Source organism: Chelon labrosus (assembly GCF_963514085.1).
Source record: "Chelon labrosus genome assembly, chromosome: 9".
Lineage (NCBI taxonomy): Eukaryota > Metazoa > Chordata > Actinopteri > Mugiliformes > Mugilidae > Chelon > Chelon labrosus.
The window spans coordinates 9,288,337-9,313,847 of record NC_140359.1 but is presented as its reverse complement, the minus strand read 5'-3'; the positions used below and the strand labels follow the sequence as shown (position 1 = coordinate 9,313,847).

Sequence of the window (25,511 nt, the reverse complement as noted above, 5' to 3'; positions counted from 1 at the left end):
GTTTTGAACCAGTTTGTTATATGAAAATGTATGATTGTTGTAAAGTTATCAATCCCTTTATTGAGACAAAAATTTTCATAATTGTTAAAAGTTTCAATTTCCAGACTTTTCCGAGTGCAGTGCGGTCTCTCTCCAGTCTGTATGCTGGCTCATTCATTTTTAATAAAGTGCAACGGTTGGGCTTTACACATTCTAGAGGAAAAACTAAATTTGTTTCTGGGGCAGAGAGGGTCACGAAAGGTCCTTGCAGGTTGCTGTAAGAAAGGTTGATTTGTCAGCTCACCGGTACATAGCCTGGACAGAAATTTTTAAATAAGCAAAACAAACTACAAATGCATATCGACCTCTATTATTTCACCACCGACCATAGACCTCTTAAAATCTTTATGTACTTAACATAGAAAATCAAGTGATAGGAAATATTCAAGAGCATAAGGTTTTAATGGAAAAAAAGAAAATTAGACCAACTTAAAATTACAAAGAAAGGAGGCTTGTATATTGTATTAAGGAAAACATCAATTTTTAGTTGGTATTATTTTTAATCAAAGCCACATTTGTACTGACGTCCTGTCAGCCTGAGTTCTATATTCTCGTAATTGGGGATACTATTATTTGCGTCTTTGTATGTACTGTACACTGTATAGCTATACAGTGCACATGCGAATACAAAAATGTAGAGAAGTTATCCACATGCAGCATTAACATTTAGTGGCTTTAGACGTGTAAATAAGAATCCATCTGGTCATCCCTTTGAAATATCATCGCATCTACTCTCCAGTATTAACAATAATATACAGTACATATACATGTAAAAGGCCTTGATAGGTAATGAAATGCAGGGGAGGACAATTCCATAGTCACGTATTTAGAGTTGACAAAGGCATTGAGGTGATCAAAGCCACATCTACTGTACATGTGAGGTCTGATCAAGTTCTGTATTATAACTGGTCCCCAGGCTCTGCGATGGGCACTTGAGGTTCTTCCATACAACCGCCGTCCTTCCCAACCCAGTGGATGCCATGGCCATTCTCCCTAGACCGGAGATGTGGCGAATTCTGGCGATCTAGTGTTGAGAAGGTGGTAAACTGGACTCTCTTTCTCTTGCTGGTGGGCGAGTGGACGGACTCAGTTTGAATAGGTTTGCTCCTAAGGGAGCCTACACAGCTGATGGGAGAGTCTGTAACAGAAGCCAGGCAGCTGGGCCTCCTGGGCAGAGAGGTAGTCTTATCAGGCCCAATGTCTATCACAGTCATTGTAGTCTGGGAGTCCTGCTGGACTGGGCTGCCAGGCACACTCATCACCAGCTCAGCATCTGTGCCGAGCCATACCCAGTCATGTCGGTGCCCCGTGGGCTCCTGGCCATGAGAAGGAGGCTTCTTGTGCCTGAACTTAACTACATACGAGATACAGTTTACCAGAAACACCAGGATGGCCAGGCAAAATACACCCAACAGGGCGTACATGCCAATCTCCAAGTCCGTGAGAGGCCTGTTGGCCAACATTTCTCCGCCACCAATTTCTACCTCTGCTGTCTCCTGCCCAGGTATCTCAACCTTTGTGGGAAAATTGTTGTAGTTAACCAGATTTCCAGGTGCTTTCACTGTGCTAGTAAAGCTAACACTGCTCATATCCTCCGCTATCATATTTTCTGAGCCATATCCTTTGCTGCTGTCGCTGGGGCTGCTCATCAGGTTAAAATTTACCAAACTGGTAGGGCTGCCGGGGTTTCCCAAATTACTGGTCTTTCCCACTCCTCCGAGGCTGCCGCTGGTTATGAAGGTTCTTTCTGTAGATCTGATGGTGGTTGTAATTTTCTGCATGATATTGTCCTCTCTGTCTGCGTTTGAGATGCGGGGTGGATTCTGAGGTGGCTTCCTCTTCCTCTTCACGCTTTCAGCTTCCTCCCCGTCGTTCCCATAGTCACTGCCATTGTCCTTGTTGCTCGTGGTACTGGTGGAACTGCTAGTGCTGCCATCTGGACTGCGAGTGTTCACTTGAAACTTGACCCTGAGCCTTCCGTTGCCCACGGCCACAGTACTTTTGCGTTTGGACTTTTGGCAGGCCTCACAGATGGACATCTCTACTCTGACCAGGACTCCCTCACCCTCTCCTTCTGCCACCACAACTGGAGGTGTGCCTTGCACCGACACCACTCCTTGATCTAGAGAGGTGGCTGTCACACGGTAGTAGGCTGGATCATAAATGTCAAGAGGTGTCTGTTTGCCATCGCTGAACTGTATCCAGGAACTGACCAAAGCTTCCTGAGCGAACAGAAAATTGCAGAAACTGTAATTCTTACTGAATGGAATACTGAATTTAGAGTGTCTCTTTGAAACGTTCAAAAGGTTAAAGAATGTTACCTGTTTGGGGCTCTGTAAAATGTCTTGTGTGGTGGTGGTAGCCAAGATGGCCCTGTTGCTTCCTGGACTGAGCTGTAAGGTCATGGAGAGACCTGTAACCAGCTGAACCCTCAGCTCTGTGATGGTCACTTTGTCATCCACAACCTTGATTGTTGTCTTTGCCAAAATGGCATCAGACAGTGGAGAAAATACCTGTCACGGAACAATATTACATAAAGAAAATTAATTATGGTGCCACAGACCGTATTTCCTTGTTAGGACCAGATCAGTTAATTTGATTCAATATAAAATTGTTGTCCTTGTAAAGCATAAAGATGAAATTATCAATATAATTCAGATCCCAACTAGTAACTTGGGTCAATGTTAATCCAAGCAGTAGTTTGGATTACCTGGACAGTAGTGGTCCCAAGGTCTCGCCCTGAGAGCACCTTTCCTGCCTGTAGTCTTGCCACCCGAGGGTCCTCCACCTTCATGAAGTATCGAACCAACCTTGTGACATCCACCTGCCAATCAGACCCCAGGAAATAGGCCTTAGGATCCCGAGGATCTGCCTGCTCTGCCATGAAACTGGTAAGCACCCGCACCAGGGCATGCTGAAATTGCAGCATGCAGCCCTTCCCCTTCCGGTCATCCTCTTCACTGTTCCACCCAGATCTGGGATATGACCACAAAAACACATGTGCAGGTCACACCTGTCACACAGTAAACGCTCTAACCTGATTTACTGCAATCACTCAGCCCTGTCTCTTTGCTTGATTGGATCAGATTGAGATATTGCAGTGCATTATGTAATGGAATCAAACCACTAAATCCTTAGAGAGCTACAATTTGGATTAGCATGGACTAAGGCCGTTTCTGGAAATCACACCTACAGTAGGAACTAAGCAAGAGGAGTTTCTATGTTAAACAAATGGTTTATGTCTCCCACCTTTTTGAAGTTACGATAGGTACCCTCCAGCTTTTGATCTGGCTCAATTCTGTGTCTGACAGCTCAATCTGGAGAGGGAGTTGGGGCATCCACACGTTCAGTTCAAGCTGAGCGCTCAGGTAGCTGTAGGTGAAGTTTACCGTAATCTTCACCTTGCCCTTCGTCTCTTTGCCATTTACGAAAACATAGTCACACCTGTCTGACACCTGGATAGGAATAAATAATGTAAAAAGGGAAAAGGAACATTTATTATTTTAATTTCCTTGATAATATCGAAGAGTTTGTATCTGTACACTTGCGTAAACAATCGGCATCAAACTCGGAATGAAATAGTTGTCAGTGAAGGAGATCTTGGCCATCAAACCAATGACAAAAAATAATCAAATATTCTCATAAAAGTCACTGTTTAGACAAATGGGCCATTCTTACAACAGCAAATGGCCTTGCTGCAATTTTGCACTACATGTGTTACCACGGTAATGTCAGCTGGCTGTAATAAACTACTGTGATGATCATCGGTCCGAAGCGTTAGGAAGAGGCAGCATTGCAATTTTATGTTAATCGAAATATCATGCTGTGCAGTGCTGAGCATCCGTCCTTCCCAGCCAAGTGCATTCATTACAGAGTCATTTCAAAGGTGACCTTTGCAAGTTTGGGCAACTGCTCAAACATCTCATGGACAATTTGAGACATGTGTCAGGAGGTTTTCCTGGGTCCTCTTAACAGCTTTCTAGTTGCTTTAAACAAATTGATAATTAATACGACATTGAAATTCTGTCACTAGCTGGTGGAACTGCACAGGGGAGCGGAGGAAAAAACTGTGACTTTGACAGATAGCCTAAGGAGGAATACAAATGGGAAATACATTCCTGTTCTCATTTGTCTGGACCCAATAGTTAGCTAGTGATGTGCTGTCACAGGGGCATGCTATTTTTGAGAGCATCTTGTGTCATCATTGCATCTGAGCGTCAGTCATTCTGCACCCGTGACAGAACCTAAGCTCACATTGACCATGTCACTATGTGTCATCCTCGCTGCTGAGATGTGGTGTCATCTTTTCTACAAATAACCCAAATTTATTTCCAGACAGAAGATTTGCAATATGTGGCACTGAAGCCTTTCAATACTTGTTACAGAAAATGTCTAATGCAAGCATGGAACGGTGGATGAGGGCAGATTTGTTTTCAGCGAAACAGTTTTGAGTTCTCCTGTTTTAATTCAGCGTGGAGGCAGTCGAGCAGTCATCCATGATCTGAGGCAGTTCGCTCATTTCTTCTTTTTCCGAAAAGCACCTTCCAAGAGCGCCACTGAACTTGACACGAACCACGTTCAAATAATATTCCAAAAGCAGAGCCATTTTAATGTGCCACCCGCCCACTCATCCCAGTCACAATCTCATTCTGTGTCCAAGAATATCCCTCCATGTCATTTGGTGTCAAAAAGGATATTTATTTAAAATGGGATTTGACTTTCATCACCGGGCGCTGTATTGTAGACAGGCAGAAATTGAAGTTGTTGAAATCCACGCTTCACTGACACAATTGTGACTGTAGTTTCACTGTGAAGATAAAAAATATTTAAACAGGACATTTAATGAGTATTCAGAACTAATGTATCTATTGCACCGGGGCGAATTAAGTTCAAGTGACTTAAGACTTGGTCAAATTTCTATTTCACACATCTGCGACCCTTGCTTAAGATGTCCATTGCCAATCATTCAGTCTTGAAGTGACAAAGAGAGCTTCTGCACATTTCTTCTTCTCTTCATTATTGACACAGCGACTGATTAAACGTTGTTATTCTTTCGCCACGTAAGCTGTCCATTCTAGATAAATCCTTCGCCTTCTATCACTAGCAGATGTGATACTCTTCAGGGACACCAAAAAAAGAAAATATATCTGTGTCAAGCTGTGAGACTAAGAAGATTAAAGGGAATATTTGTGGCTGAAGCTGCTATCTGGTCAGCAAATAAACTGCAAGCTACAGTAAGCTTAGAACAACAGTAAAGAAGGCTACGTTACGGGGTTGAAAAGAATGATTTAGACCTCCATCACCCTCCTGACATCCTCATGTAATCCTGCTTTTCCTATAGCTAAGCCTGACACCAATCTGCACAGAATGCTATATTTATTTATGAACCGAGACATCAGTTGTTATGTTACTAAAACATACTTAGGGCTATATTTGACCAGAAAAAAAGAAAAAAAAAGTGTTACGGAGCTGGAGTCCAATGCACGTCTTTATTCTTTGTTTATCCTTTGGTAAATATATTCTCAGCCTTTGACCTCAAGGTCCAGGGCCCTGACTTTCAATTTTGTCAGTAAACAATGTTGGCTTTTTGCAGCCAACCGCGCTCAGGTTCACAGAATAAAAGGGACACATCACTGGATGAGTGAGCAATGATGCACAGTAGCTGTTCATTGCAGGGGAGATTGATGGGTCAATGTTAGAGTCTAGCTAATAATTTGTTTTCCCATGTGAAAAATAGTCAGAGAACAGAAGTGACTTTTGTATAACTTATTTGTCCCCGGCTTCCCTCGGCATTACGTGTGAAACCAGCCTTGCCCTTGTCGTGCCTCCCCTCTGCACCTCATTATCAGAACAAACACGCAAGATACAAACAACTCACATTCTTCCATGTAGCAATTTATTACTAATGACAGAACCTTTTTTTGCTGTAGAAAAACAGTGATTAAGGTTGAATGAAGGTCTAGAAAATCAAATCTGAGAGAAGTTCAAAGCCATATTAACCTCTCCTCTCTTTCTCCCTACGACATGGACCACAGGTTGCACTTGGAATGTGTGAGACCAACGAAAATGTAAAAGCTGAATCAGAATGATAATGAATGTTGACGTATGTAAGAATGAGTAAAAGCACATTCTACCTTGAGAACATCCTCATCAGTGGAGCTACAGTCTGTGTAGTCAGATACGTCCGTGACTACTCCATCTTCCTCCACCGCTACCGTCCTCACAGGCATCACCACCTTCTTTCCTGTCAGCACAGCTGTGTTCAGAATCTCTGTGTCCTGCAGAAAGGGTGAAAGAAATGCGTTATCGTCATAACTTAACAATAGCAGGTGTCATCTAATAATTGAACATTATTTAATTGTACTTTTTGAATGGATAGAGTGCCAGACAGATTAAGGTTTTCACAATAGGAGTGACATAGAGCACGGCTAAAGGAGGAAAGCAGATGAAATGGGTGATGAAGTGTATCTCACTGACTCAGCGGTCCCGGTGAGAAGGCCGGTTCCCATTTGGGAATCCAGGGGGGAGCAGAGTTAAGTCTGGGGCATGGCCAGGTCACCACATGGAGGGGAGAGCTAATCTTGGATTTCTCAGTACAGGCATGTCCCTTAGAGGAATGTTGTGTCCGTTCAAACATGGCCAAATAACTGGAGACTAAAAATAATCTCTACACATATACAGGACAGCTTGTTCTTTAATGCTCAGTGTATCATTAAATAGGGCAGCCGCCATGGCAGGTAAAATAGCCAGTCCACTAATGGCAGGGTTGGCTGTTCGATTCCTGGCTCAATGTGTCATAAGCATTCTTCAGCAATGGATGCTTAGGCCAGAGCCTTGTTTGATATGTGGCCTCCACTAGCCTGTGAGTGCATGTTATTAAAAGCTGAATTAGAGACGAGAAGTGTCTTGAATAAAACATGTGTTTTATGAATGCAGGCCATTAGTAGTAGTAGTAGTAGTAGTAGTAGTAGTAGTTGTAGTGGAGAGTATCTCTCTATCTCACTCTGTGTACAGACATGCTTTTCTATGCATGCTTGGACAATCAACGCATGACATTTAAACAGATGGATATGTGTTGTCCTTTATAAAAAGAAAGCAAACAGTTAAATGAAGGTGAAATAATAGAATATCATATGTGGGAATTAGTATGAGAGCAGTGTAGCACGACCAGATTAAGTTGTGTGAATGATCCGTTAAATCAAATTTAAAGAGACACTTGGCCGCTCTGAGCATGAAAATGAAACAGATGGATGCATTTCCCTCGACTGTAAACTTGTTTAAATGATGCTGAAATAACTGAACATCTTTTTTTTTTCCGGCTAAAAACACTGACTGGATGGTTGTGTGAGTGAGGCCTCTGCTATTACATGCAGTGGAAGTATTGAGCAGCAGCAGTGGCTGGAGTACATTGAGCAAGGCTAAGAGTGATCAGTCAGCGTTAATGTCCCCTTGAGCCAACCATCAAATCTCCTCATGTTTGGCCTTCGGCCTGAGGTCAGCCTCTAATCCACAAGAGAGATGAACCATGTCAAATTCACAAATCAGGATACTGTAGCATATCCTCATAATTTCAAGCACTTATGATCCATTATGATGGATATGTAGCAGATAGCAGATAAGTTACAGATACACTTAAAATTAAACCAGTTATTTTAATCAATTATATACATATCTCATATAATCAATAATGTGTGATTAAAGAAATTCTAATTAATTAATAATATCCCCCAAAATAATGTTTTATTATTGTAATTCAAAGTGCTCTAATTGTATGTATTTTGTAGTGGAAATTATCTCATGGATCAATTATCAAGGTAGCATGATGAACAGGCTGCAGCACCAAAATAGAAGCACGAGAAGCTGTTAGGAGGAGAGGATGACCACATATTGCTCACCAGAACAGAGCAGAACAACACAAAGAGACATCAGCTAGACAGTCAACAACACAAGGTCACTGTCTGCTCAAAATAGAACCCATTTACTAAAACAATCCAAGGCATAGCCAGCCTTCTGTGTATGCAAACCAGACAGGGATGGATCAGAGCAAAGTGCATTTCATGATATTTTCACGCACCGAAGCACAAAGGATGCAGTCCAAGTGTTGGCATTATTGGAAAGGCTGTCAGAAACATTGATGCCAGTTTTTATAACTATAAGGTGTGACTGGAAAGCTGTCACCTAACTCACCATTACGAGGGGAGCCAGGCCGACAAAATCTCTCTGAGTGGTATAGATCCTCATGGCTCCTTCAGTCTTGGCAGCGTTTTTGGATGAGGAGGGCATCTCCAGCTTCCAAATGATCACCTGACTGTCGAGAGGACTGCTCAGCTCCTCTACCTCAAAATCCATCTGAAGTACCTCCAGCATACTACTTTCAAGCCTGGATGGGAAGCAAAGAGCTGGTTTAATTAGGCGGATAAAGAATGTATTAGATGGAGACACATAGAAGCATACCTGCCTACAATTCAAATTCAACAAAGCATGTGTAAAAAAAAAAAAATAAATGAGGCAAACGGAACAAAATTGTTAGACAAGAAAGACCAAAAACCGGTTTATAATTTGGTACAACGCGTCCCACACTCAACCTGGACCACATTCAACACCTTGACACCACGGCCATTGATGATTAATATAATCATTTCCCCACTAGAGTCTTCAATTCTCTTCCCTCACACTAAGTTCCTGAAGAGACAAGCATATCTGAGGCGCCGTTATTACTTCGCAAAGTATCCAGCATGTTAGACCATGGTCCGGTGCTCTCTGTAAAGTGCAGCTCAATGTGCTGTAGATCCAATTCGTACTCACTGGAGACTAAAGATTCTGATTTTAGAGCACATGGCACCAGGATGCTTGGCATTTCATTCAACACAGCCACGTAAGCAGCTCCAGGAGATCTAGACCCAGCCGTGCTTCAAGCTACATGTTCCAGATGTTAAGAATGCTAACATTCTGGTATTCATCAAGACTCTACAAGTCCAGTTGCCTTTTTTGAACCTTGTTGGATACATCAAGTATTTGGTTTTCAGTAATTTCATTGTTTTCCTCAATTGCCTGCGCAAAAGTTCATGTCAATTGATCCAGCTCTTTCCCTAGCTTATCGTGTCTTTGCCTTGTCACATTACATAAAAATTAATAAATGTCTAAAAGAATATCCAAATGAGACAGTGTCAGTGTGTTATTTTCTGACTACAGTTATGGAAATGCAACATCTGCTGTTGTGACATATTGACAACTCATAAAGATTTACTGTATAATGCAAAGGTGCTTCGTGTTATATAGGCTGTAATGAGTGGTAGACCATACCAGTCTGATGATTTTATTTTTAAGAAATTGCTGGTGGTGTTGAAAAAAAAATAACAGAAGCAGAAAGTAGTTGTGCTTGGGGCTTCATCCAGCCAGAAATTCATAGTGACATGCTGTGAATTTGGCCCCATGGATAGAAAGAGTAGAGGGTTTTAGCAGAGGGATGTGATTCCAGTAGTTGTGACAAGACACAGTCCCCCTCTTTTTTAGGCTTGAAGAGGGCAGTTTTTAAAAAAAAAAAAAAGAAAGAAAGAAAACAAAGAAAGAATAGAGCACAGTTTCTCGTTTGTGGCCTTTCCAGGGAGTTGTGTTTAATGTGAGTACAATAGAAGGTGGTGCGAGGACAGTGGCATCCTGCATACATAACAAAGTATAAGCCTTTGTAACTTATAATGGCCTCTCGGAGATGCCAGCTAGAACAGAGTGTCCTGGCCACAGATTCAATTTTCTTCCATGGCCCAACTTAGCATCCCGACTTTTACTTCTCGGCAATGTATTGAGCTACCGGAAAGATATATTGGTGGACAAAAACACAATAAGCATGCACATACCCACATGGACATTATCAGGCTGCAACTGTGTGTGTGTATGTGTTATAAATCTGTGTCAGGGTTGTGCAGACACCCAGCAAGTCCCCTTTGCTGAAAGGGCTGCATAATGGCTGCCTCTCTGCACTAAAGCAAGAACAATCGGAGAAACTGCAAATCACTTTTTGTTAATCCACTATTAAATTCCAAACAAAGTATCCAATACGCCTACTCTGCATCCTTCTCTCAGTAATATATGCGCCTTTACTAGAGATTTAAAGTAATTTAATGATTCCAGCATATTGCTCAGAGACCTGAGATTAAAGGATAATAATCGCATTCTGGTCAAGCATCAAAACAAGATATGCTCGACTCACACAAACATGCTTATATCCCCTTAAGTCTGCATTAACACTAATATCCATAAGATGGGAAATGTCGTGCTATTTACATCCCCTGTCATTCTAAGGCTTGCAGGGGAATGACGCTTCAGCAACTTGTTTATGGCCGACTGCCTGTCTCGGAGCAGCAGCGATTTAATAATAAGATTCAAACCAAGCCGCTGCGACAGAGGATAAAAAAAAAGAATAGCTTTAATGTACAGATACAGCAAATACTTTTAGATCTCACTAAAGCCAGGAAGACCCAAAGTCAGAAAAATAAATCCCTACAGTGTTGTGACAGTAGACGTTCCCTGCAGGGGTTCTCTGAGTATTATGACATTTTGGAGAGGATTAGCCAAAATGACTGAATGAAAAAATATGCTAACCCATAAAGAGGTTATAATAAACAATACCATAATGCACGGCAAATGGGGAAAACAACTTAATGAGGTCAAAACAATAATGGCAGTGCACAAGTGTTGTGTCTGTCGGTCACATATTTAGCTTCAGGATCTTCACATTTGGTGCTGCACTGGCGTCAAATGGACCTTTTTATTTATTACAATAAAGTTAACAAAGACTTCCTTTTTCTTTTGTCAGTATCTACCATGCTGTAAAAGTTGGCTCCGTATATTTGCTCTTTTCCAGCTATGCCAACCATCCACGCACAGATTAGAGCTTTAGTTTTACAAGCATTTCTTGGAGCTGCTCTTGAGGCAGAAATAATCTTACTGTTTGAATTAAATCTCAAAGGATCCCTTTTTGGGGATTCACAAGCTTGAATTGCAGAAGAAAAGAATTAAAACACAATGCACAACAACGTGAAGAGCATTCTCCTGAATATACATTGTATGCAAGACAGTTGGATGCTGCCGTAACAGTTAGCTCGCAAGATGACTTATTAATGACGTTAGTATTGTGGCAGTGTAGGCCCGTTGGTCTGTAGCTTAAATGGACTAACTCGACTTCTATTGTGTGGTTTTCACTAAAGATTTGCAGAGACATTCATGGTCCCCAGAGAAAGAATCCCATGGACTATCAGCATTTTCTTCAGCGCCACCAGTGGACATCTGTGCTGCACAAGAGTAAAATGTTTCCACGATCACTGGATGAGGCCCATGGCAGACATTTGTTTCTCTCTCAGGATGAATCGTGGTAACACTGTGGACCATCTTAGTTTTTATCTTGCATCTTCACGAAGTCTATTTATACAGTGCTTTGGTCAAGCAGACACTATTGAAAAACACTTGATTGGAGCAAATACGTCTATCTCTGTCTGTCATAGGCTTCAAATCACCCAACCACATGACTTAGAGGAGCATCAGTACAAATGCAAAAAAAATCTCTGACTGTCTGTAGTTCCCCATAGAAGGCTGATTGGTCTGAGCCACTGTGGTTTGACAACAAGCTCATAGCTTGAAGCCTGGCAAGGTAGATTCTTTCGTGATCACACAAACCCAGCTACCTTAGAAGTCCTTTGATTTAATGTTAATGTTTGTTGAGTGTTAATAAGTAAATGTCAGCACGCTAACACGCCAAACTTACCATGAGCATGTTAGCACTGTGATTGTGGGCCTGTTGCCATGTTGATGCCAGCATTTAGCTCAAAGCACCACTCGGCCCTAGTACTGCTCCCGCACAGCCCCTAGCATAGCTGTTCTAGGTTTTGCCCATTTTATATTTTCCATTTCTCTGTAAAACAGCCCGCGTGATAAAAAGTACTGAAACATCAGTTTAACTTAACCAAGTGAGATTTCTGCCACCGAGGAACCACAAATCACTTCAATATGCAAAGTATACCTGACAACTGCACATTTCAAACTAGTGTAGCCAGACATCCCTGTGGCAAGCCCCTAAATTTAACACTAGTCTTGTTGCAGGAAGATAAGAAGCAATCCTGCAAGAGAATGCTTTGAATAACATGACATTAACTTTCTCCCTTTTGTTGTTCCCTGCATTGTGCCCTTTGTGCCAGGTGTCTTGTAATCACAGGAGGCATAGGCTCCGCTTATAGGACTTAACTCAATCGAATTCAGCTCATCTAAGTTCAATGAAATAAAGCCGCGCTCAGCTGAACTTGAAATGACATCTGAGAGAGGCTGCTTATCAGGGAAAGGTTGTAGTCCTGTTTAATGAGATTATGAAACAAGTTAAGTACCTCTAGAAGCCCACGGACCTGAGTCTGATCAGACCAACTTACCTATAGATGTCTTGTTCACATTGCCACTCTTGGCAGCTCTTAAGTAATAGGTTAAAATATGTCTACTGTATGTCTGGAATGCATGGAGGATCACAGCTGGTAAATGTTAAGAAATGATTCAAGTGCAGAGGAGACGTGGCCATGAAAGGGGAAAGTGCAACACCTGTTTACGAGTGGCAGCTTTACAGGAGCACCTGGAGTCAACCTGTGCTTAGACAGTATATAAGAGAAATCCTCCCAGGACACAGCACAGTATGCCGTAAGCTGCTGTCAGACTTGTGTAGTGCAGAAGGTTTGTCTTTTGCTCCCTAGGCGAATACTGATATGCTTTGCTGGACAGACAATGCAACACTGCAATGTTTAACAGCTATTGACAGTGGTAACAAATAGCACATAAAAAAATCCCTTTGGAAGTTCTGAATGTCGCTATGTATGAATAGATAATACTTTCCCACATACAGAAAATACACCCACACAGATGGCGTACCGCGGCACACAGAGTAATGCAAAGAGAACAGACTCGCCTTTTCCCAGGTATGGGAGCCTTCCTCTGACAAATAACACCGACGGCTCCATCTGCACCCATATCCAGAGTGATGTCCCACAGTAAAGAGTTACTGGGTGTCGCTGTTCGAAAGGTCACACCTTTCTTCACCGTTGCTCTGTGAGAAGTCAAAAACAAAAGGGCCAAGAAAGTGTTAAACAGACAGTGTAGCTGTAGTTATAGTTCATAGCTGTTCAGACGATGACAATAATTTTTTGTTCATTTGATGATGAAACTGCATAATTATTGGACTTTACACAGCAACTGAACAAATGAAAATAAGAAAACTCGAAAATGTTTTAAAATATGTATGATATACAACCACCTATATCCCACCCCTTGAGCAACCCTCACTCAGTTGCTACTGAAGGGGGCAAAGGAGCCATTTGCCTTGCTATTCATTCTGCTCTCATTATTTAATGTGAACTAATAAATTAGATTTCCTGGCATCTAATTTGTAAATGGTGTACATTGTCCCAGTGGGCTTTCCCAGCATGGCAGCTTGCTGTAGGTCAAATGTCAATAAGATACTCTACGGTAAGAATTTGGAATACCTGGAAGAGCATTCATGTAAAAATTAAATGAAAAACTCCAGCCCTGCACTGCGACAATACTGGAAATCAATCTGTATCGCTCCTATTTACTTAAAGCTCTAATAAGGCCGGCTGACTGTGCGGCAACGGCACAGTCAAGTTGTCTCCAGTAGTTCAGAAAGACATCCGTGTGTGTAATTCCTTGGTTTACATCTACATGTGATCTATGATAGGAGCAAATGCAATGTGATCCTTTCTGCTTTGGTTTTAACTCCCAAGACCAGGCAAATGGAGAGAAGACCTTGTTCACGATTCAGCACAGTGAAACAAGAACTATCATGAGCTATCTCCTAAATAAAATGCATAATGGCATTTTGCACATTTGTGTGTGCATACAATATATCATGCAATATATCTGTGAGCCCCTTTGTGAGAATAAGAAGTTCTTGATTTCTCTTTCAGAGAAAGAATGTGTCTGACTTGTATCATTGGTGACACTGTTAAAAGTTCCAGTAGACAAAGAGCTCACGGGTTAAAGGTCACAATTAAAAAGGGATGAACTGTGTCTTCTCCAATTGTGAGTGTAATCTTCTGCCATCGTGACCCTTGAGATGACATATTTCCTTTCCAGCTGCTCACTGCAGATACTGATTCATCTGATTAACGCTGGGTCACCCAGGGAGCAGAGGGCTAAAAGGTCAAATCATTTAGTCCTATAACTGGCTTTAAAAAAGAACGTTTTGATGAAGATTTCACACAACTGAATGCTACAGTTTCCAGTCAGTGGACACTTTGAGGACCATTTATTAGATTTGTTGCCAAAAATTACATTGTTGAATTGAAGCCTCTAACCTTTCTCTCTCTCTCTTTCTGACAATTTTACCTGAGACATGTTATACCAAACATGTCTCAGAAATTACACTGAACTCACAAAAAATAAAGCTCTTGACTTGTTAAATCACCTCTTGTTTGAATCTGTTTTAGTCAAACAAAGCACAAGAAGGAGAGAAATAGTGTAGGTGGTGAATGGTTTCTCTGTTAGTTCAGTAAATTAAACTAGCTTCCTGGTGCTCAATGACAGAACAGAACAGTCAGAGGTTTCCCGGGAGGAAACAGAGCAGACAACAGGAAGGGAAAACACTCAGTGTGGTCTAAATGAGCAGGACAAGAGGAAAACACAAGGCTTAGATCTAAGGTGCTGCAGACTTTCTGACAGGGAAGAAGGGGAGGTGATGTCAAGAAGAAGAGTGGCTGCACCCTGATATCACTGGAGGTCTACATATCAATAACTGCTGTTTCGTCGGTCACTTTGCAAATCAGCAGCTTGAATTCACATTGGACAGCTTCCATTTGCAGCTGGTAATCTAATGTGGTCTGCAGCCCTTTTTTAAAATTGACAATACAGCTTTCGGTCTTTGTGCATAAGCTAACCAGAGAGTCTTGATACTTTAGCTTACAGACATGAAGGAATAGTTTCTTATAGTTAATTATTAAGAGCCAAGCATGAACCAGTTCACATGTAATGCATCACACATGACATCTGCTATATACTGTATATCAAAAGTGTTCAATTCAACCAAGATTACATTTCATATTTTTTTAAGCCTCGATCTCACTTTGTCTGTACATACATGCATTTGTGTAGACATCTTTGGAACACCTTGAGGTGACCTCACAAAATCAGTTTTTGGCCATAACTCAAGAATGTATCCTAATAATGACAACATTTCAAACAAATGTTTCAAAGCATAAAATGATTATGTCCTAAAAGGTTAAAACTGCTACTTGACTGGTTGGCAGTATTTCTAGTTTGTATTTCAGGCAATGTTTGTTGTGTATAAATGTGCGTTATAAATGCACTTACATGACTATGAGTTCAGTTTGATTGTGGAGTTTACTTTAAATGGGGAAAAACTTGAACCTGCTGCAGTCAACGAAGCAGAATGATATGTTCAGTGTATTAATGGGCAAACCAAGGAGGACTGTTAAAAATCTAATATTAATCTAGTAATGGCCTCTGCACAACAAGCCCTGTTGTGATGAAACACCTCTGTGTATTGAGCTGAGTGGAGCAGGGTTTAACTAATAAAAAGTGACAGTAACAAGAAGACTTATCTAAAGCCCCTTTTTTTCTGTCGCTTGCAGCTTCCCTCGCGTAAAAGAAATAAATAAAAAACCCTTGCGACTGGAAGAGGCGGTTTTCTTCTGAGTGGTTGGGAGAGGGAACCAGTGTCCGTGGCTTTAGTTAGCAGGCCCTGAGGAGGCAGTGGGCAGGGGGAGGCACCGGGGCAGAGAAGATGGATGGCTGCGGAGACTGAGGCTGACACTGTGTGAGAAAAGCAGCGCTCAGGTGCTGTACCTGCTATCCATCTCACTTCTGACCAGGCAGGGCGTGAGTGGCACTATTGTTTCACCTTTTACGCACTCTTCATCCACTCACACGCTTGTGCATGCACGCAAAAAATACTACCACATCAGACAGCGTACACAAGAGAACCTATTACGCAAATGTGTGACATACGCTCAAAGCAGACCTCAAAGGAGTATTCTTTAAAGTTAGATTGACTGATCACAGAGACATGACCAACGCAGAAAGCACAACGAAGAAACTTTTTAAAACGGTGTACACATAACACAATAAAACAGAAACTGAGCCAATCTATCAAAGAAGATAAATTGTATCCTCCACGTGAGCGAGACAGCCTGGTCCACATGCATTCCGTCACCAAGGCTGCTATTGAGATGCTACCGAGGGTTTGTAATTGCTTCCCTGATATAATTTGTGTTCCCATCTTTACATTTGTGAAAGCATCACTGCAGGGCCTCGGCACCACCAGTGAATCCAGTGCAATCAGAAACAGATGCAGTCGTTAATTATGCAGGCAAATGTCCACCGTTTAGCCAGTCTGATGGCCAGCCATCGGCAACGTGCTTATCGTACTTATGGAGCAGTTTAGGGAGTTGGGGAAACATTCACGCCAACACTCCTGCCAGATGGCAGGCACCACAGCACTAAAAATGGATGTAAAAGCCCTATTTGTCACACAGATGAATGATTAGGCTCCCTGGTTGAAAAGCTCACTGACACCGTGTCCTGTAGATACAGAAGCTCAATGTTAATTTACTGCCCCGGTGCTACCTTTAAGTAAATCCCTCAGAACAAGACAAACTGCTGTGCCTCATCGCTCACAATTAATGGCTGCTAACAAAAAAAAAAGGTATGCTCATGCACATACATGCCACACAGTAAAAAGGTCTAATTGTCCTTCCTGTGGTAGTGTGATGACAGCAATACAGTCTATGACCTTTATCAAAGCCTCACTGAGAATGACAGGTTCATTTTACTGAAACGGACAGGTGCGGCTTGTCTCTTTGTCAGTCGACCTCAAATTTGTATGTCTCTTGACTCTAGCTATAGACATCAATAACAGGTTTATCATGCTGATGTTGAGAGTATTAAGCAAAGCCTAATGAGACATTCAGACAGTGATAAAGTGCACAGACAGCTGTTGAGTAGCGGATGTACTGCGCTTGTTAATGTGCTGATAAGCTATTGGTAGGTAGCACTCTGTTACTGCCTATGTTACTTAAAGGAACAGTAAGTATATTAAGTTTATGGGATGTGAAAAAAAACACATCAGAGTTTAATCACCTATATGAACTGTATAAAAATCATTACCCATCACAAGTTTAAATACTAACAAGCGTCCTAAGAACATTGCCAGAGAGAAGGCAGAAAATGAAAGACAATTAGCTTTGAGGTGAAATGAGAAAAGAAAAGAAGTGAGGTGACATTACTGCTGTCTGCTTTTTGTTCACGTTGCATGACCAAGTAAATTAATTAAGTTGAAATAATTAAAGGCGACAGGATGAAAAGAGGAAATAAGGATCTCCTTTTTGGCTTCACTGCTTCAGTTAAAACAAAGAGGAAAAGGAAAAGAAACCAGCTAATGAATTTAAATACATGGTCCAACCTTTTATATGTGATTGTGTCATGTGGATCTACATGTTAATTTAACTATTCTCTGACACTACTGGAAGTTCAGGCAACATGATATTTAGATATGCAAAAGAACTGACAAAATCACACGAAGAGAACAAGTGCAACTGTGCACAGCCGTCTGCTCAGGTAATATTTACCTTTTCCAGCATTTGCAATTGGATTGAGAAAGTGAATTAATAATCCATGACTGTCTCCTCACCTGCTCACCTCCACTGAAGCATTCATGAGCAAGTCAATGCAGAAGTCACCCAGAAAGGATGTATTGACTGTGTATTGCAGTATTTTTTTTCTGTCTACATACTAATGTCCTGTGACCTACACACTTGAATATCTGTCTTGTTTGGCCAGTTCCTAAATCTTAATACCTTCCTGGGCGTCACCCACCAACACTGCAACACAAGATTAACATCCATTCATTGCAATGTGAAACCAAATCACATGTGAAAGACAGATTTATGACATGCTCGACTAAACCAAACGAATAACTGAGACTTGTAAGGAAAGCGCATTCCATGTCTCCTGACAGACTATTATTCACTGGCTTGGAGTAAAGCAGAGTCTTGAATAGCAATTCTTTAAAAATCAGTCTTTAATCATGCTCGCGTAAATCTCTGCCTGTCTGCTCTGACAGCTAACCTCGCCAAATCTAGCTTTGTTTCGTTTGATCTCCATCTGGATGATGATAACAAAAAGTTGCAGAGGACCACGAAGACCATCAGTGAATTTCATTTAAATTCTAATCTCCCATGTTGCATCATTTAACTTAAGAAAAGTAACAAACTGACGTCTGTGAGAGAAACTGTGAGACAGACAGAGTCTTGTTTTTCTTTCTTTTGTATTTTTTTTTTTTTTCAGGCATTAGTTCTGGGAAATGCACGAGTGCATTTCTTTCAAGATATCTGTATAAAATAAGCCTCCATTTCCAAACAAGGCGAAGTAACCTTTCTTTAAAATGGGACAATAGACACCTATTTACAGTCTAAAATAAATATTCTGCTTTGCAAAGTCATAAATTAAATGGAGCTATTCTAGTAATCCGTGTGATTATCATACATTCAACAGCAGTGCACTGATATGGTACAGATCCCAAGCAGACCCCTTAGAGCGGAGAATAAATGAGTCACAAGCTCCACGTGATTATATGATCCATGTCAACCGTGATGACTACAGCTCTTGAAACAGCCCGCCCTTAATGTCATCAGGCTGTGCTCACTCAAATAATCTACTTCGTTTCCCGGAAAGACAGTTTACCGCTACGATATTTTCAGAGAAACGCCATAATCCATGCTAAATCTCATTTCCTCCTCCCTTATTTTCTGATGGCACGGGATTTGTGCAAGAATTAGGGAAGATGACTAATACTGTGAACAATTCCGTTCTTTGAATTCTTATTAACCACGTTAATTAGAACTTGAGCCCTATGACATAGTTCTGTTGTAATACTGGCATCATGTATTCAGTCACATCATTTCTGACCGGTGGTCCAAACTGTGAAGCAACACAAGACACTGGTTTACCTGAGTGTGAAGTTAGTCAGCTGAGCAGAGCTAGCCATGAGTATGTAGAAGGTGGCGATGTCAGTCTTCTTCAGAGGTTTGGACGATGTCCGTATGACTATGGCATTGCCGAGCTTGAGTCGAGAAAGTGTCGCCATTCCTTTGGGCACCTGCAGAAGACGCACGCTGTCAATCCTCTGCATGGGACTGATGGCAATATATTCAGCTTGCTGTTGCTGTGAACCACCCCAAAGACTTCCATCCACAGAACTGCACCTCCCGTTAAATTTGGGCTGGGCCTGGTAGTACAGCTCCACCGGGTTCCCGGCAGATGGATCCTGCCTCTCCCTGCTGGTGCCCTCTGACCCTGGAGCAAACCAGCCAGGCGCAGGAGACAGCTCCGCCATGCAAGTTCCCCTTTCGCCTCCAATAGCACAGGAACCCCTCACTTCCTGGGTTTGCCAGAAAGCATACACTGTCACACATGGTAGCTCATCCACAGCTCCTTCCCCCCTGTTCCAGTCTCTCCCTGCAACATAGAAGAGCACCCGCACTTTGGGCTTGGAAGAGAAAACCCGAGGCGTCAGCACGATGGCCTGGATTTTCCAGTTGAAGGTAAAGACCTCAGGGGCATTAAAGAGCTGCACAGACCGGACCAGGTCTACAGGCACAATCTTCTCTGTGGACATAGTGCTGTAGCTGGCGTTGACAGCTGGCTGGCTGCTGGCTCTTAAAATAACAAAGGGCTGAGTATTACTCTGCATGCTGGAATTCCTCATGAAGTCTTGCCCAGCCTCCTTCAGGAAGAGGTAGTCAGCATCCCGCACCTCGTAGTTGACCGGCAAGAAGACAGGGAAAGGCACCGGGCTCTTACCGTCAGTCAGTTCTTTACTGCTTAAGTCTGTAAGGTAAAAATAGAAAATTACACTTGACTTGTAGCTGTGGAAATAACTACATTTCTAAGCAAGTGTGCTACTGAAGGGCTCAACTCCCTACATTTCAGGGTAAAATACAGCAGCATTCCAGGAGCTAACACTTGAGCACAAAGTCAGTCAAGGCCAGCTGATCAGCTGAGTGGGGTTTCAAAGGATTACACTATAGGACTCTGAGCTTAACCTTAAATGCCTATGGCAGGGCACATACAGTATGGTGAAACAATATAGCAGCTTCTGATTGCCCAGAAAAGCAAATGAATCTTGTGGCCATTTTACAAAAAGTTAAAGGGATTTGAAGTTAATGTATTTCCTTCTTTGAGTTATTGTACTGTATTGCCTCGTCTTGACTGCTACTGTAACCTCCACACATTTAATATTTAATATAACACAGGAAATGTAAAATAAATAAATTGGTAAAACTTGTTTGAACGTCTTTATGAAATTTCCAATGTTCTGGTGTGAAACTGAAATGCACATTATTCAAATTCTTATGCAGAGACAGAACTGTTGTCCTTGAAATAAGGCCAAGATCACAGCACAAGTTAAAGATGACTCTTTGATGCAACCGTCCTTGTAACTACGTTTGCAAATAAAGTCAGAATTAATAAAAGAACATGTACTTTCTAAAAGAAAAGAAAATAGATCATATAATGCAGATAAATATTACGGCAGAATACCCATTTGCTGAGCTCAGATTCTACATGCATATCTTTTTAAAGACTGTTTGCTACAGAAATCTGTGCGCATGTGGAAATGGAAATGGAAAATGTTCTTCACATTTCACCGTTCTCACGGCTGATCTGCTTTCCCTACATAGGGTGGAAAGGTTGAATCTGATGCATCTGGCGGAAGGTTGAAATCACCCATCAGCAACTGGGATTAAAATGTCTTTTCAGACGGTCACCGGGCAGATTCTCCATGGAAAAAGCAGAATAGTGGAGCTTCATCATTTAAAATAAAAGGCCTGGAGACTAGAATTTGATGAAATTATTAATATAACAAAAATAAAAGAAGATGTGGAAATTGTTGTTCATTAAGATCTGTATTTATGGCTCAGCTGTTTTGTGTTGGGTTGCACAGTGGTAGAACGATTATAAGGATTACAGGCTGACTGTTAAACACTGATCACAAGTGCCCAGAATGACCTTTTTACTGTAAAAACAAACCAGCTGCAGAGATATTCTCTGATCAGCTTTAAAAGCTAGATGTTAAGTGTTTGCCTCAGTGGAAATGAGCAGTGGTCACCAAGCCTTCATGTGTCCTCATTAAATGTCCATTTTGACAGAATTATGAAGATTATAGCAGCTGACCTGAGTGCGCGCTGTTTATCTGGAGGCTAATTGCCCCACTTGGTGAATTAAGGACAAAAAACCCTGATGTTTACTCTAGAGATTATGACAAAATGGATGAAGCAGTATTAAGTATAGTATTAGATAGTGGAAGAAAAATAGCTTTGGCAGCAAATCAAACCTACACAGATAATCACTCCACTACTATGCCAAAACGATGGAAATCAATGTCCTGAAATACTTATTTGTGAAATGACGACAAAACATACCACACACTGTGGAGTGTTGTCTGTAAAGAGTTATTGTTTGTGATTTATCTGGTGGGGAAGTTTTGAAGCTTTCCCATGTCAGAATCATTTGTCGTGGCCCTCATGGCTGCTGACATTTGATGGGTCCGTCTATCATGGTCTCCTCTGCCTTTCATCGTCACTCATCCACACTGGCAAAGAGCCTGTCAAGATGGTCTGACAGTTCACATAGTAATGACTATACTGTACGTGTCACAATCATGTCAACCCATCAGCCCTCAGAGGAAGACAACAGCATCCCCTCCCCACCCCCCCTTCCACATACAGACGAGAGTGTCAGTCATGTTCGCTGAGTGGGGCCACACTCTGTATGCGACAGAGACAGGAGCTGGGATCTGGGCTGTCCTGGCTAAGCCTGCCAGTGGCCACAGTGACAGATGTGCTGTTTAATACCGGAGCTGGCAGCAGCTCAGGTTGGAGTGACTATAAACTGGCTCACTGTCTCCAGGAGGGAGAATGCACCGCCACTGTCACAACAAAGTACTTCACATGCAAACCTTTGCGGCTGTGTTTGATGGGTCATCTGCACCCCATGAAACCCAGAGGAGAGCATCTAAATAAGGCACGCGTTCTATTTGTGGCTATGGCAGCAGACTTTGCTAACGCTGTTTGTTTATGGCAGGTTAAGAGAGGAACGATTGTGCTTTGCCCATTATTTAGATATTTAACAAGCAGCCAGTGTGAGGAAAACTTCTATCATGATGAGAGAATCCTGCCCTCAGCTGATGAACATGAGAGCAAATCTGCTGTAGCAGCTGTTTCTGCCTCTAAAATCGCTCATTTTGAAGACCCTGAGCTTCTCTTCCTCCTTGGTTGAGTCGGAAAGCATCAGTGTTGCCATGCAGATGCTACAACCACCTCTAAAAGCCACCTCTACAAGACTGCAGACAGAACATGTTCAGCGCCTCACAACGCTGCTTTATCGAATTTTTTTCCTTACAGTATGTAGGTTAAGTACTTTCTGTGAGGGAGGAAAAAAGCCTCCCTTTATGTCAGTATGCAGTATATGTCATTTTTTTACTCACCATCTGAAACTAACACTGTCTTTGACTGGGATTTTCTTCTTCTGTATATGCATTTGAAATTGAGCTTTTCCCGTGGATCACTTCACTCTGTTTTAGTTCAGCCGTTCGCACAAAGCAAGTTAAATCCAATAGGAGCTTCCCTGTCATTCATTAAAGAGGAAATGAAAACGTCTGATGATTCTTATAAAAGTTCAGTGTTATAACTAAGATATGCTCAGTGGTGTATGTAAATAGCTGTGAAGTGTAAGGGCTTTCAACTTCATTCATTAAAGGCATGTTCATTTCAAAATAATGTTCCCCGTCACCAGTTTTAATAAAAACACTGTTGCATCTAATGAGCTACATTTCGCCCTGCAGTTTATCTCATAGGCTCCGTATTAAAAAGTCTATTTGTTGGCATGTCAGCTAACTACTGTTTCAGCGTGCATGTATTTTGTCATTATTTCTTCAGTTGTAATCAATCTTTGTATTATTCTATTAAAATTCACAAAGCCTGAGCAGCCATTGTGAATTTTAATGTGCTCTAATGGCTTTCACCATATGTGCAAAACAGCTTGCAGAAGGGAATCCATTCCCAATAGCATCGCAGAAGACAACGGATATCTGCACTGGAATCAGTAATTTAGAGATTACTGATTCCAGAGATCACTGAAAGTTTCTCTTTCATGATGCTGTTTAAGGTTTTTGAGCAAATGTTGGTCACATATATACAGTACATATACAGTATATCTGTAGCTGACTGTAAATACTTCAATATAGTGTTGCCAGTGGCCTAGGTGACGATGACAGAAATGGTGTATCTGCAGCAGAGAACGTTTTCTTAATCTAATTTTAGCACTGTGTGTTTATTTCTTTTGAATGGCTGACCTTTCCAATGCATCTATCTTTAATGGGGCATTAAAAGTTCTCATTAGGTTCTGACAGCTTGCCAATAAATTGGTCCTCAGACAGAAAGATTTCTATTGATGCAGTGTGAGGGACACTTAGGAGTCCACTTGGGAGATAAACAGCAGCTTATGTCAGCTCATGAATTTTTAATAAAGTTGCTTAAAGTTAAAATACCTTTCAGCGCTGTGGTTAATTATCTAAGGCCAGCTATAAAAAGTGGGTCAGAAACACAAGTACTACACTGCAGTGTCTGTTAGAGGTGCATAATTGTAGGAGTATTGTAGCCGCAATGAAATGCAAAGACACACGATCTCAGATCCCAGAGTTCACTTAATTTGAACATAAAAAATTGATTTTAAAAAGCAGCATTTGCACTGGAAGTGTGTTCACGCTTTGTTGTCAAGACTCTCTTTTTAGTTTGGTGTCCCATTCACTATATGTGTCATAACAGTGGATTATGAGCAGGCCTTGCACTTCCCCATATGCCCTTTTGACCCCTCTTTAAACTGCCACACTACTTATATATTCAGACTGACCATAAAGATGCAATCCTCTGAAAAGTGTGACAAAGATGAGGAAAGAGAGGGGGAGATGGCAGACAGAGCGAGAGACCGAGGGAGGCTTACACCGATGCAGTGACTGGTAGGGATTGTGATGTCCGTTGAGACTCTTAAAGCTGTTTTAAAATGTTTTATAAGATTTTGTCACATTCATATCCCCCCAAAATCAGCCAGCATGCATTCCCTGGTGATAGCCAGGCAGTTGCAGGCTTTACAGTAAATGCCTCTGTGATCTGCTGTTTTCTTCATTTTTATTATCAAGTTGGGAATTTAGATTGTCCGCTTCTTGTTTGCCTTGCTGTGTGTGAAAATGGGTTTTCACGCTTTTCTAGCCGACACCCATAAAGGAAAGTAATACTTCCCCCTGAGAAGCAAAGTACAGCGCATTAAGCCATGACTCCAGCTGTAATATAAACCCTTCAAGTCCCTTTACTCCTCACTGATTTCATCCTAAATGTTTAATATTCTGCTCCCCGCGATGACACCCCTTTGCCTCAAGTAAGACACATATGCTCCTCTCAGCCTCACAGGAACGATTTATCAATATGGAGTGAGCTGTAAGTTTCTTATATGACTTATATGGAAAACTGTTTTACTGGTGGTATGGTATTGCTGAGAGAAGGCCCACTTTAAATCAGTAATTTGTGCACAATTTGGAGAATTCAGCCAAATAAGTCAATAGTTTTCAATAGTTATCATTAAATATGTTTAAACAGTGACATTCCCAAGAGGCTCTAGATTAATTAATTGCGCCTTGCCAAGCCTTAGTCTTGTAGTTATTACTCAGGACCATTTTAGATTTAAAAAAAACATCACAACACGCAACCAATTGCTCTCAGGTCACTTACCTTGGGAGAGAACAGCTGTAACTGTTGCGAAGACAATTTGTAAAACCTTCCAGGTCTGCGAGTCAAGGCTCATTTTGGCACCCGGCGAGGCTCGCTGTTCCAAGCAAGTTCCCAGTGTCCGCTGTGTTCGGTTTCAGCAGATTACGGAGCGGATCGTTTCATCCATCCCCGCAGTTCGCACGCTTAACATAATCACACCTGTGTGAGTATTAGTTGCGGTGTAGTCCGCGTTGTGGGCAACACGGCCAGCGCAGCGAAGTCTGTTCATCGAGAGGTCCCCGGCTGCGCGTAAAAGTTGTGCGTAAGCAGGAGATGTGGAAGTCTTTAGTTAAAAATCGCGCGACGGAGACGGTTCCGTGTGCATGAATATTACTCTAACAAGCGAATTATCCTAACAAGTCGTTCAGACTGAGTGGGTCTCCCAGTCTGCCGCTGCTGCTGGGACTCGGCGGTGTTAAACGGCTGTTAGCAGATCACTGACTGTCTTGAGCGCAGTCCTCAGGGCACTAAACTCATCATCCGCCACTGTTCATCCGCTACATTACGCTGCCGGTAGGATTAACCCTGCGTTGGGTTTGTGTGGAATGGCAGAGCAAGTGACGTATTCCCATTTCGGATCACTTTCTTGGT

The 25,511-nt window shown here is 41.9% G+C and overlaps 1 protein-coding gene across 1 annotated transcript; it reads right to left on the bottom strand.

Annotated features, from left to right (window-relative positions):
* Positions 1 to 493: 493 nt before the first annotated feature.
* On the bottom strand, positions 494 to 24,954 carry LOC311493005 (transmembrane protein 132D; the record flags this gene model as incomplete). Its single annotated transcript, XM_084551489.1, has 9 exons — positions 494 to 2,261; positions 2,361 to 2,552; positions 2,750 to 3,014; positions 3,289 to 3,494; positions 6,174 to 6,317; positions 8,227 to 8,419; positions 12,977 to 13,114; positions 19,050 to 19,929; positions 24,882 to 24,954. 9 exons carry the CDS (start codon positions 24,952 to 24,954, stop codon positions 939 to 941), a joined length of 3,414 nt encoding a protein of 1,137 aa, XP_084407615.1. The 3' UTR covers positions 494 to 938.
* Positions 24,955 to 25,511: the final 557 nt, after the last annotated feature.